The 14718-nt window shown below is 47.6% G+C and overlaps 1 protein-coding gene across 2 annotated transcripts in view; it reads left to right on the top strand.

Moving 5' to 3' along the window:
• The window catches only part of L3MBTL3 (L3MBTL histone methyl-lysine binding protein 3), a 126114-nt gene that overhangs the window by 51648 nt on the left and 59748 nt on the right, over positions 1–14718 (top strand). For both annotated transcript variants that reach the window (XM_075335992.1, XM_075335991.1), the window contains one exon: positions 5778–5913. In XM_075335992.1, the coding sequence (XP_075192107.1) occupies positions 5778–5913 (136 nt within the window). The remainder of the gene's footprint in view (positions 1–5777; positions 5914–14718) is intronic.

The raw sequence follows: 14718 nt of genomic DNA, 5'->3' as shown, positions 1-14718 counted from the left end.
AGAGAAAAAAAGGGAACCAGCACGATCTGAAATTGGCATGCATCAAATAAAAAGTGAAAATTCACAAATTTATTCCAACTGTACTATGATAAAAAAATGAGATTTTTAGCAAATAATTGATCAATTTTTTGAGCCACCCCTGCCAACGTCACGGCAAATCTCAATAGGGGGGTCCTACTCTACATTCTGTATTTCATGTGCCATGCGGCCTCCTAGATAAAGTTAAAAGCAGAACCATAATAGAGCACACATACCTGTAACCTGTATATAACCGCTTCTATGTTGCAAAAAGGCACTTGTGGATAGAGACCAGCCCAGGTCCCAGCATGTGGAGCAAGCCCTACACATACCAGGACTATATCAGAACTGATCCTCCCAGTGTCAAACAGCAACCATTGATAAAGGCGGACCAGATCCAAGAATGGTGCTTAATTAGCATTGCCTGTGGAAAGGGGTGAGGTAACTGAGTCTGAACAGCTACCAACAGGAGGAATATATTGCAAACCAAAATCAGGCGTGCATGGTATGGTGTTGGTCAGACACCAGATTTGTAGCATAACTACGGTCAAAACAGAGAAAAAAAGGGAACCAGCACGATCTGAAATTGGCATGCATCAAATAAAAAGTGAAAATTCACAAATTTATTCCAACTGTACTATGATAAAAAAATGAGATTTTTAGCAAATAATTGATCAATTTTTTGAGCCACCCCTGCCAACGTCACGGCAAATCTCAATAGGGATGCTCTATTATGGTTCTGCTTTTAACTTTATCTAGGAGGCCGCATGGCACATGAAATACAGAATGTAGAGTAGGACCCCCCTATTGAGATTTGCCGTGACGTTGGCAGGGGTGGCTCAAAAAATTGATCAATTATTTGCTAAAAATCTCATTTTTATTTTTTTTTTTATTGTAGTACAGTTGGAATAAATGTGTGAATTTTCACTTTTTATATTATGCATGCCAATTTCAGATCATGCTGGCTCCCCTCTCTAGCCGTACAGCTGTGGCATCCGCTAACTCTGTGACAGTCCGCAGGGCCATGTGGCTGCGCGAATGGAAGGCAGACTCGGCCTCCAAGAGGTTCTTAACCGGTTTGCCGTTCTCTGGCGAACGCTTGTTTGGCGAACGATTGGATGAGATTATTAAGGAATCCAAGGGAAAGGACTCCTCCTTACCCCAGTCCAAACCTAAGAGACCTCAGCAACGAAAAATACAATTGAGGTTTCGGTCCTTTCGTCCCTCCGCCAAGCCCCAATCCTCTTCGTCCAGCAGGCCGGAGAAAGGCCAGAGGAACTCCTATGCGTGGCGGTCCAAGTCACGCCCCCAAAAGGCCGCAGGAGGCACTGCCTCCAAGACGGCCTCCTCATGACTCTCGGCATCCCCTAGCCGCATCCTCGGTCGGTGGCAGGCTCTCCCGCTTTGGCGACGCCTGGTGGCCACATGTTCAAAACCGATGGGTGAGAGACATTCTGTCTCACGGTTACAGGATAGAGTTCAGCTCTCGTCCTGCGGCTCGTTTCTTCAGAACCTCTCCGCCCCCCGCTCAGGCCGACGCACTTTTTCAGGCAGTGGACGCTCTGAAGACAGAAGGAGTTGTGACTCCCGTTCCCCTTCAGGAACGTGGTCGCGGCTTTTACTCCAACTTGTTCGTGGTGCCAAAAAAGGACGGATCATTCCGTCCCGTTCTGGACCTCAAGCTGCTCAACAGACATGTGATAACCAGACGGTTTCGGATGGAATCCCTCCGCTCGGTCATCGCCTCGATGTCACAAGGAGACTTCCTAGCATCGATCGACATCAAGGATGCTTATCTCCACGTGCCAATCGCACCCGAACATCAACGCTTCTTGCGTTTCGCCATCGGGGACGAACACCTTCAGTTCGTGGCATTGCTTTTCGGCCTGGCGACAGCCCCACGGGTTTTCACCAAAGTCATGGCATCCGTCGTGGCGGTACTACACTCTCAGGGCCACTCGGTGATTCCCTACTTAGACGATCTCCTAGTCAGGGCCCCTTCTCGGGTGGCGTGTCAACACAGCCTTACCGTTGCTCTGACGACCCTCCAGCAGTTCGGGTGGATCATCAACTTCCCGAAATCCAAGTTGACACCGACCCAATCACTGACTTACCTCGGGATGGAGTTTCATACACAGTCAGCGGTAGTCAAGCTACCGCGGGACAAATAGATTTCTCTGCAGGCAGGGGTGCAATCACTTCTTCGGAGTCAGTCACACCCCTTAAGGCGCCTCATGCACTTCCTGGGGAAAATGGTGGCAGCGATGGAGGCAGTGCCGTTCGCGCAATTCCATCTACGGCCACTCCAATGGGACATTCTCCGCAAATGGGACAGGAGGTCGGCTTCCCTCGACAGGAACGTCTCTCTTTCCCTTGCAACCAAGACGTCACTTCAGTGGTGGCTCCTTCCCAATTCTCTATCGCAGGGAAAATCCTTCCTACCCCCAACCTGGGCTGTGGTCACCACGGACGCGAGCCTGTCAGGGTGGGGAGCGGTTTTTCTCCACCACAGGGCTCAGGGAACCTGGACTCCGATAGTCTTCCCTTCAGATCAATGTTCTGGAGATAAGGGCAGTGTATCTAGCCCTATTGGCTTTTCATCGGTGGCTGGAGGGCAGGCAGATCCGTATCCAGTCGGACAACGCCACTGCCATCGCATACATCAACCACCAAGGCGGCACTCGCAGTCGTCAAGCCTTCCAGGAAGTCCGGCGGATTCTGCAGTGGGTGGAGGCCACAGCCTCCACCATCTCCGCAGTTCACATCCCGGGCGTAGAAAACTGGGAAGCAGATTTTCTCAGTCGTCAGGGCATGGACGCGGGGGAATGGTCTCTGCACCCAGAAGTGTTTCGAGAGATCTGTCGCCGCTGGGGAACGCCGGACGTCGATCTCATGGCGTCACGGCACAACAACAAAGTCCCGGCATTCATGGCACGGTCTCAGGATCACAGAGCTCTGGCGGCGGACGCTTTAGTTCAGGATTGGTCGCAGTTTCGAGTGCCTTATGTGTTTCCTCCTCTGGCGATGCTGCCCAGAGTGTTACGCAAGATCAGGTCCGACTGCCGTCGCGCCATTCTCGTCGCTCCAGACTGGCCGAGGCGGTCGTGGTACCCGGATCTGTGGCATCTCACGGTGGGTCAACCGTGGGCGCTTCCAGACCGCCCAGACTTGCTGTCACAAGGCCCATTTTTCCATCTGAATTCTGTGGCCCTCAACCTAACTGTGTGGCCATTGAGTCCTGGCTCCTAGCGTCTTCAGGGTTATCTCAGGATGTCATTGCCACCATGAGACAGGCCAGGAAGCCAACGTCCGCCAAGATCTATTACAGGTCTTGGCAAATCTTCTTATCCTGGTGCTCTGATAACGGTTTTCCTCCATGGCCGTTTGCCTTACCCACTTTTCTTTCATTCCTTCAATCCGGAATGGACAAGGGTTTGTCACTCGGCTCTCTCAAGGGCCAAGTATCGGCGCTCTCCGTATTTTTTCAAAAGCGCCTAGCCAGGCTTCCACAGGTCCGCACGTTCCTGCAGGGAGTTTGCCACATAGTCCCACCTTACAAGCGTCCGCTAGAACCCTGGGATCTTAACAGGGTGCTAACGGCTCTTCAGAAACCAGCTTTCGAGCCGCTGCGGGATGTCTCTTTATCACGTCTTTCGCAGAAGGTGGCCTTTCTAGTGGCAGTTACATCACTCCGGAGAGTGTCTGAGCTTGCAGCGCTGTCTTGCAAAGCCCCCTTCCTGGTGTTTCACCAGGATAAGGTGGTTCTGCGTCCGGTCCCGGAATTTCTTCCTAAGGTGGTATCTCCTTTTCATCTCAATCAGGATATCTCCTTGCCTTCTTTTTGCCCTAATCCAATTCACCAATGTGAAAAGGATTTGCACTCGTTGGATCTGGTCAGAGCACTCCGGCTCTACGTGTCTCGCACGGCGCCCCTGCGTCGTTCAGATGCGCTCTTTGTCCTTGTCGCTGGCCAGCGTAAGGGTTCGCAGGCTTCCAAGTCAACCTTGGCTCGGTGGATCAAGGAACCGATTCTCGAAGCCTACCGTTCTTCTGGGCTTCCGATTCCTTCAGGGCTGAAAGCCCATTCTACCAGAGCCGTGGGTGCGTCCTGGGCATTGCGGCACCGGGCTACGGCTCAGCAGGTGTGTCAGGCAGCTACGTGGTCTAGTCTGCACACTTTCACGAAACACTATCAAGTGCATACCTATGCTTCGGCAGACGCCAGTCTCGGTAGGCGAGTCCTTCAGGCGGCGGTTGCCCACCTGTAGGAGGGGGCCGTTTCGGCTCTTTTTTATTGAGGTATTCTTTTACCCACCCAGGGACTGCTCTTGGACGTCCCAATTGTCTGGGTCTCCCAATGGAGCGACAAAGAAGAAGGGAATTTTGTTTACTTACCGTAAATTCCTTTTCTTCTAGCTCCTATTGGGAGACCCAGCACCCACCCCTGTGCCCTTCGGGCTGGTTGTTTTTTAGTGTACACATGTTGTTCATGTTGAATTGTTCTTTTGGTTCATGGTTTGCAGTTCTCCGAACATCCTTCGGATTGAATTTACCCTAGACCAATTTATAAGTTTTCTCCTTCCTGCTTTTGCACCAAAACTGAGGAGCCCGTGATCCATGGGAGGGTGTATAGGCAGAGGGGAGGGGTTACACTTTTTAAAGTGTAATACTTTGTGTGGCCTCCGGAGGCAGAAGCTATACACCCAATTGTCTGGGTCTCCCAATAGGAGCTAGAAGAAAAGGAATTTACGGTAAGTAAACAAAATTCCCTTTTTGTTTGGCTCAATTGAATATATCGAACCTGTGAAGAAGGAAATCGGGACTGTCCATTTTTCTGAGCAATGCAGTTTTAGTTGTCAGAAATACATTGATTAACCACTTCCTGACATAACTTTTTTCCATTTTTCGTTTTTTTCGCTTTTTCCAAGAGCCACAAGTTTTTTATTTTTCCGTCAACATAGGTATATGATGGCTTGTTTTTTGCGTAACACGGTGCACTTTAGAATGACACCATTCATTTTACCATGTGATTTGATGTCCGAGATTGACAGCAGCCTTTAATAGGTTAACAACCATGTGCGGAGCTCCTCTCTACCTGTGGCTGTTTGAGGCAGATGATTGCTAAATATCGGTCATCATCTGCCAGCAAAGGTGTGGATTCAGTTCCTGAGCGCGCAGTCTGCATATGACGTAACTGTACATTATAGGTCGGTAAGGGGTTAATCAACAACACTTTTTGATAGAAATATTCCATCACTTAAATTTTGTTTATTAAAAAGGGACTCTGTCAGTACAAAATGTGTGTTCAAGCCAAGCAGAGTATCTTATGGAGAACATAGCCCTAATAAAAATTGTACTTGGTGTCCAAATCTGTTACTTTCATTAAATTGTTCTCTATTCAAGTATGTTAATAAGATGCTGAAAGCACCATTGGCTTCAGCGAACAATTTAGTGCACGCTCCCTGGTCTTATATTCCATCTATCCTGCTTTTATTAGGGATATGACTCCTATAAGATGTTGTACTTGGTTTGCACAGTTATTTTTTACTAAGTTTTCGTTGTTTATTTTTTAAATATATATATATATATGATTCTGGTCTGGATACCATCATTTGTGATTGCACTAAGACCTGAGGATTCATATTCTGTATTGTAACAGTGTATACATTTTTGCTTTTCTCACTTATTGCCTTCAGTTTAATTTTAATTGATTGATTTATCTTATTTTTTTCATGTTTAATTTATTTATTTTTTTTTAGGTTCAAGGCTATCGAATCCGACTTCATTTTGATGGGTATCCTGACTGCTATGATTTTTGGGTTAATGCTGATTCTTTGGATATACATCCCGTTGGATGGTGTGAAAAAACTGGACATAAGTTTATGCCCCCAAAAGGTGAGTGAAGAGTAGGGTTAATTGCAAAACGCTGTTTTTGACCTGTAGTGGAACCTGTCACTATTTCCTTCTTAAAATGGACACAATAGAGTGTAGATGTACTCTAAACGGGGACATTAGTGTGGTGAAAAGTCTTTGATTGTATTACATATTTTAGCTCTATGGAGAGCAGCTATCTTTAGAGAGTAACTGTTGTTTTAATATTTATTTAGTAAGTCAATAGTACATATGAAAATTGGCAGCTTTCTAATATATGTTTCCAGAGAAATCCCATTCTTTCTCCTGGATTGATGTTTCACTTCATGGGTAAAAATTGACTTACGTGATTGCAGATCTTCACATTACTGACTTGCATGACAGTTAGTGTTCAGAACCTTCTATGGAGAAGGGAGGCGCTAGAGAGAGACAGACATTCTGCTGCAGGTTCTCATGAAACAACAGTTACAGAGTAACCATTGTTTTTTTTTTCTATCCTAAATGAACAGTACATGTGAAAATATGTAATATATCTTATCTAATCATCCATTCTCAAAATTCTCAGTTCACAGGTAAAGTCTGTCTTCTGGGAAAATCAGATTTTCTCATTCCTAATATAGATTACAGTTGGTGGTCATGAAGTTCTATGGAGAACTTGCAGCAGAAAGTCTGTCTTCCTCCAGCTCCTCCTCCCCTCTCCATACAGGAGGACAGTTGGTGTCTTTAAAATTCTATAGTAATGTGACAATCCGTATTCACTGATGACAGATTACCCATGATTTGTAAGTGAAAGAGAAATCCAGGAGGAGATGAAGCAGATTTCTCCGATTTACACTCACTTTATACTCCGCTTCCTCCCTGATTTACAGATTAATATTTTTGGGGGTGGATCTCTAATAATATCTGTTGGGTGCATAACTTACTAAACTCCTACAAGTATTACCTTTTTTAAAGCACAATTCCAGCCACCTCAATCTGAGAGGCTCAGGATAATCAAGGCTATCTTTTGTTGAACTCTGTGATCTACTGCTTTCTAGAATCTTCCGCCACTTGTATTCCTTTGGGTATTAATTGTCAGAGTAAGGCTAGGGCTGCTCGGTGACATGTCACTGAAATGTCGCATGGCAAACACATCTGTGTAAGTTATCTGTGACTTGAGGTTGCATGACTATTTTAGAGGTGTAAATAAAATAGGCAAGTTGCAGACAAGTCACGTGTCTGGTGCAACTTGCATTGAAGTCGATGGTAAGAGAGCGTGCGACTTACAACCCTCGAAAAAGAAAATGCAACACATTTGGAAACATTTGTAACTGTATTGCAGTTGCGGTGAGTTGCAATGTGACTCCGTAGGAATCCATTAGAAGCGATGTTGCAATGCAACGCTGCACTTTCAGTATCACCGTGTAGTCCAAGGTCTTCGGGTCATGCAGCAAGCCCGCACAGAGTTCACTGGGGCTGTTCCTAATCATTCAGGCATGGGCTGACGGAGGTGGAATAACACACGGACCCAAGTGTCAGTACAACATGGCATGACCCTCCTACTGATGGGCAGCTGGCGGTAATAGTCACTACCTTACCAGCTAGTGTGTGGCGGGAGAACAGATTGGTTATGTTTTTGTTTTTTTTTTTCAATAGAACATTAAGAAACTGTAAAGATGCATATGATTGCCCTGAAGCAACTGACACATTGTATGTATGTGTATATATATATTTATATTTATATATATATTGTGAGGTAGCAGCGTTGCTTGGGCAAAAACGTGAGGCAGCAGCGTGTTCACACCAACAGTCTATTTATTGTTGCAGCATAAATAGATCCAATTTCCCACTGTCAAAGTCTCTTCCGGATCACAGCCGGTGCATATAGACAAATTCTTTGCATCAAAAAGTCTTGTTACCTTAGGACCCCGTTAACCGCAGGGATCTGTGTAAGGTTCTCCTAGGCTCACACTCTTGGCCTGTGTTCACTCCACACAGAGCCAGCCCAGCTCACACGGCGTGTGTTAGCTTCACCAAGCCCGGCTCTCAACTGAGAAACACCCTGCTGTGCTCTGCATGATTTTAAACGAAAATGCCGGACATGAGGATTGCTACAAAACCTGGACTGGGAGGAGGGATCTGACTCCCTGTTACCCTTTGTGCTATACTCCCAGTAATAGCTATAGCAAACTCAGAGGGTTTCCAGACACATTCTGGGGGACACATAGCGGTCTTCAAATATTACCCCTGTCACTGCCTCACATATCCCCCCCCTCAGTTCAAACGGGCGGGGTTGAACTTTTGCCAACATACAGGGACCTCTGGACAGGGCATCCGCATTGCCCTGCAACCTACCAGCCCGGTGTTCCACAGAAAAGTGAAAGTTCTGCAAGGAGAGAAACCACCTGGTGACTCTAGCATTTCTCTCCTTAGCATTCCTCATCCAGACCAAAGGGGAGTGGTCTGTCACCAGGCGAAAGTGTCACCCCAGCAGGTAGTAGCGTAGGGATTCCAGAGCCCATTTTATGGCCAGGCACTCCTTCTCCACTATGCTATAGTTCTTCTCTGCCGAGGTGAGTTTTCTACTCAAATAGGTGACCGGGTGCTCTAGTCACTGCTATAGATGATGATGTCATCCAAATATGCGGAGGCATATGGTTGATGGGGTTCTAACACTATGTCCATTAATCTCTGAAACGTGGCCGGAGCCCCATGTAAACCAAATGGCAAGACGACATAGTGATAGAGCCCCCCTGGCGTGACAAAAGCGGTCTTTTCTTTTGCCGCCTCTGTCAGCGGCACCTGCCAGTAACCTTTAGTGAGATCGAGAGTCGTGAAGTACTGGGCCCGTCCCAGTCTCTCTATCAGCTCGTCGACCCTGGGCATGGGATACATATCAAACTTCGTTACCTCATTTAACTTTCGGAAGTCATTACAGAATCTTAAAGAACCGTCTGGTTTCAGGATCAGCACAATGGGACTGGCCCATTCGCTCGTGGATTTTTCAATAACCCCTAGTTGGACCATCTTTTTTTACCTCCTCCACAATGGCTTGCCTACGAGCCTCTGGTACCCGGTATGGCCTCAGGCGTACCCTTACTTGAGGCTCGGTGACAATATCATGGTGGATTACGGTTGTTCGGCCGGGTAGGCTTGAGAACACATCCGTATTCCGCTGCACTAATCTCCGAGACTCCCGTCTCTGCTGTTTTGAGAGAGAATCCCCTATCCTCACTCCCAATTCATCATCAGGGGACTCCTCCTTTGTTGTTGTCAAGGCACCTGAAAAGGTTAGGTCCAACGTTACGTCAGCCACCATACAGTCCCTGTCTTTCCACGCCTTCAGCAGGTTTACATGGTAGATTTGCTCTGGTTTTCTTCTACCTGGCTGATACACATAGTTTACTTCCCCCACTTTCTCCCGGATCTCATAGGGACCTTGCCATTTGGCTAAGAACTTACTTTCTGCAGTAGGTATTAGGACTAAAGCCTGCTTTACACGGTACGACCGATTGTGCGATTTCACAATCGATCGTACCCGCCCCCGTCCTTTTTGCGTCACGGGCAAATCGCTGCCCGTGTCGCACAAAGTTAGTAAACCCCGTCACACATACTTACCTCTCGTGCGACCTCGCTGTGGGCGGCGAACGTCCACTTCCTGGAGTGGGAGGGACGTTCGGCGTCACAGCGACGTCACACGGGCGCCGGCCAATAGAAGCGGAGGGGCGGAGATGAGCGGGACGTAAACATCCCGCCCACCTCCTTCCTTCCACATAGAGACGGCGGCGGCCGCGGGAGGCAGGTGAGCTGCTCATCGTTCCCATGGTGTCACACGGAGCGACGTGTGCTACCACGGAAACGATGGTCAACTAAAGTAAACGATATTATGGAACCTAACGAGCAGTACCCGACTCACGATTTGTGAGCGATACTGCGTCGCTAGGAGGTGTCACACAGGCCGGCATCGCCAGCGATGCCGGATGTGCGTCACAAAAACCGTGACCCCGACGATCTATCGCACGATAGATTGCCTGGTGTAAAGCAGCCTTAAGACACGATCTCCCGGTTTAAAAGACCTGATGGAGGCCTTTCTATTATACTGAGTACTTTGGGCTGCCTGAGCATCCAGCAAATGCTCTTTAACAATGGGCATTATTGCCGTGATACGATCCTGCATACCCATAACGTATTCCACTGTGCTTTTGTGAGGGGTGGGCTCCTGTTCCCAAGTTTCCTTAACTATATCCAGCAGTCCCCGTGGATGTCTGCCATACAGTAACTCAAATGGCGAGAACCCGGTGGAAGATTGTGGGACCTCGCGGATAGCGAACATTAAATAGGGCAATAACATGTCCCAATCTTTACCCTCTTTGGAGACCACCTTTTTCAACATAGCCTTTAGAGTTTTATTAAAACGTTCCACTAGACCATCAGTCTGGGGATGGTACACTGACGTGCGTAGCTGCTTGATCTGGAGGAGTTTGCACAGTTCTTTTGTAATTTTAGACATAAAGGGAGTGCCCTGATCGGTCAGGATTTCTTTGGGTAACCCCACGCGACAGAATATAGCAAACAACTCCCGAGCAATAAGCCTCGCCGAGGTGTGACGTAGTGGAATGGCCTCCGGATAACGTGTCGCGTAATCCATCACTACCAGGATGTGCTGGTGACCATGGGCTGATTTTACAATGGGTCCGATCAGATCCATAGCAATCCGCTCAAAAGGCACCTCTATAATGGGTAAAGGTATCAGAGGACTACGGAAACGGTGCGTTGGTGCGGTCAACTGACAAACTGGGCAGGACTCACAGAACCTCTTAATTTCTGCGCCGACCCCTGGCCAGTAAAACCGCTGAAACATGCGTTCCCGCGTTTTCTCTTCACCTAGGTGCCCACTCATTAGGTGGTTATGAGCCAATTCCAAGGTCTGACGGCGGTACGGCTGAGGGACCACCAACTGTTCCACTATTTCCCCCCGGATTGTATCAACCCGATAGAGCAACTCTCGCTTTAGAGCCATGTAGGGAGTTTCCAGCCTGGCACCAGGCCGCTGGGGTACCCCATCAATTACCTGTACATTTCCACGTCCAGGAGCCAATGTGGGGTCCCGGAACTGTGCTGTTCCGAAATTATCTGGAGACACGTTCAACTCCGGGATTGCCTCGGGTGGCTTAACCTCTCCTGCCATTACCTCTAGGGGGAACCTGGCAGGGTTACACTCTGTCCCTATACTGGTGACCCCTACGGCAGGTATCCCTGAGTCGGGATCGTCCGGCTCAGGGCCTGGTTCAATCATACACCTCGGAGGGCTAGGTCGCCTCCCACATAATGTCCAGAACAGGGGCAAGTCTCTTCCCAAAATAACAGCATATGGAAGTCTTTTCATCACCCCCACTTCATGTTGAACCTCTCCACACAAGGTAGCAATGGTGACCCTTTCCATAGGGTATTCACGTAGGTCTCCATGAATACAAAGTACCCCTACTTTATGTCCCGTAGGGTTTTCCCCGGAGACCAAGGAGGCATGTACAAGAGTCACTAAACTTCCTGAGTCCAACAAAGCCTCTGCTGTATAGCCATTAACACGTACTTTGCAGAGATGGGGCTCCTCCCCCATAGTAACAGTGCTTACGGTACAAACAGTATGGGCATACATTGATACCCGGCGAGCGTACCAGCAGTCCATGGGTTCTGATGTGAGTGGGCACTGTGCCATCACATGCCCGAGCTGATGGCACCGCCAGCACATAACAGCAGAGGTATCCCTGTTTCGGGTGTCTGACTTTGGGGAACCGGGACTCCTGCTGACCTTAGTCTGGGGTTTACTCTCTGCCAGGGCTGAAGACGGGGCAGCACCCGAGGAGGGACGGGAGTCTTTTACCAACTGTGAAGGGGGCGTATCCCTACGGAGTGCCCGCCGTGAAGCAGAGTCCCGGACCAACTCCTGGGTAGCTGTGTAGCGTTTCACTAAATTCACTAGCTGGTCTAGGGTACCGGGGTCCCCCTGTCCCACCCACCGTTGAATGGGGGCTGGCAAAGTCCGCACAAACCGTTCAATCACCACCCGCTCAATCATCTGTCCGGGGTTCAAGGTCTCCGGCTGCAGCCATTTTTTTACAAGGTCCAGTAAGACATGGGCCTGTGAGCGTGCAGGTTTTCCCTCCTCAAAGGACCACTGATTCACTCGTTGGGCCCGGAGATAAGTGTTAACCCCCATTCGTGCAAGGATCTCACCTTTCAGTGTGCCATAGTCCTTGGCATCCTCCGTGCTGAGATCCAGGTAGGCTTTTTGGGGTTCACCTACCAAGAACGGGGCCACGACATCAGTCCAACGGTCGATAGACAATTTCTCTCGCTCAGCGGTCCTCTCAAACACGGAGAGAAAGGCTTCTGGGTCATCCTCTGCACTCATCCTCGTAAGTGCTGCCCTTACTCTGTCCTGGGCCGCAGGAAGGACTGGATGACCTGGAGTTACCGCTGGGAGCGCTTCTCGCAGAGCAGAAAGCTGCTTAGCCAACAAGCTGTTTGTCTCCTGTTGCTGAACGAACGCCCGCTGGAGCTGGACATTGGTTTGTTGCTGCTGAGCAGTAGACTGGGCCAGCTGCTTTACAAGATCCTCCATAGTGGCTGCTGAGTTAAACTGTAACTTTGCAGGCTTGATCATAAACATGTGAAAACTGGGTTGTTGCCCCTAGCAACCAGGCTGCAACGCCTGTAAGCTTCGTGGACCCGCCGATCCACCGCAAACAGTCAGTAAAAAAAAAAAATTCCTTTTTTTTTTTCCGGGTAAGTACCTCTTAGGCCATTGCCCTTAGCAACCAGGCTAATGTGAGGTAGCAGCGTTGCTTGGGCAAAAACGTGAGGCAGTGAGGCAGCAGCGTGTTCATACCAACAGTCTATTTATTGTTGCAGCATAAATAGATCCAATTTCCCACTGTCAAAGTCTCTTCCGGATCACAGCCGGTGCATATAGACAAATTCTTTGCATCAAAAAGTCTTGTTACCTTAGGACCCCGTTAACCGCAGGGATCTGTGTAAGGTTCTCCTAGGCTCACACTCTTGGCCTGTGTTCACTCCACACAGAGCCAGCCCAGCTCACACGGCGTGTGTTAGCTTCACCAAGCCTGGCTCTCAACTGAGACACACCCTGCTGTGCTCTGCATGATTTTAAACGAAAATGCCGGACATGAGGATTGCTACAAAACCTGGACTGGGAGGAGGGATCTGTCTCCCTGTTACCCTTTGTGCTATACTCCCAGTAATAGCTATAGCAAACTCAGAGGGTTTCCAGACACATTCTGGGGGACACATAGCGGTCTTCAAATATTACCCCTGTCACTGCCTCACAATATATATATAAAAGGAAACAGCTCTGGTAGGCAACGGCAGAGACATAGTAAAGAAGCACACACAGGTTTTCAGTCCAAAAAATCAGTGTTTTATTCACACTGAAAACAAACGCACAGTCTTATTTCAGACAGGTGTGGAAAGAAAAAGTCCAACTTGTCAAAAGCATAGGTCCTGAATGTGCTAGACCATTCAGGTATATCACTCCCTCAGAACCTGCTTCAGCTTTCCAGCCCAACCACCCATGCTGTGCTAATCCCGCAGCTGTGCACCTCAGGTGTTTCCCCAAAACCCGGAATATCAGAGAAGGTCCAGGATATATATATATATATATATATATATATATATATATATATATATATATATATATATAATGATAAAATGCGAGCAGCACTGATAAATCCACAACCTGTTGGTGCAGAGCCTTCAAGGCAGCTATTCCATTACCAATATATAGAACAAAAATAATGAAGGCAGCACTCCATGGTTAGTGAAAAAGTTCAGACATTTATTGGTCCATGAAGTATATCAGCATAATTTCAATCCCTAAAAAAATATCCTTAGGGATGGGAACGTTGCTGACCTACTTTATGGGCCAATGAAGGTCTGAACTTTTTCACTACCCATGGAGTGCTGCCTTCATTATTTTTGTTACATAATGAAAATATGGGTAATATATTTAATATATAAAGCTGAGTGTGTGTATGTCCGCTAAAGGAATCTGCACTGTCACATTTACAATAATTTTGCACAGCCACCTCATTTGAGTCAGGGAACATCAGATTGTTTTGAGGGGAAAATTTAACCCAATCCCACACTTTATGGTTATTTGACAAAAAACCTGCTTACATTAAAGTCAATGGAACTGGGAACAGATGTGTTAATGTAGACTTCTATTATGGACAGAGAAAGAGACACACAGAAAGAAACACATACACACACAAAGAGACACACACAGAGAAAAAGACACACAGAGAAAGAGACACACAGAGAAAGAGACAGACACACACACACACACACAGAAAGAGACACATAGAAAGATACACAGAAAGAGACACACACACACAGAGACACACACACACACAGAAAGAGAGACACACACAGACACACACACACACACATACACACACACAAAAAGACACACAGAGACACACACGCAGAAAGAGACACAGAAAGAGAGACACAGACACAGAAAGAGACACAGAAAGAGAGACACACACACAGAAAGAGAGACACATACACACACAGATACACATACACACATAAAGAGACACATACTTAAACAGAAAGACACATACACACACAGAAAGAGACACACACACAGAAAGAGACACACAGAAAGTGACACACACACACACACACACACACACAGAAAGTGTGACACACACACATTTGGATATTTGAGGTAATATATTGGCTGTTTTGTCAGTTACCCTGTATATTTATCAGTTGGCCTATAGCAACCAATCACAGTTCTGCTTTTATTTTGTTAGCGGTCATGGA

The sequence above is a fragment of the Anomaloglossus baeobatrachus genome, chromosome 2, assembly GCF_048569485.1.
Source record: "Anomaloglossus baeobatrachus isolate aAnoBae1 chromosome 2, aAnoBae1.hap1, whole genome shotgun sequence".
In the NCBI taxonomy this organism is placed as follows: domain Eukaryota; kingdom Metazoa; phylum Chordata; class Amphibia; order Anura; family Aromobatidae; genus Anomaloglossus; species Anomaloglossus baeobatrachus.
Note: the sequence above shows the minus strand (reverse complement) of the source record. Positions and strands in the feature narration are given on the sequence as shown.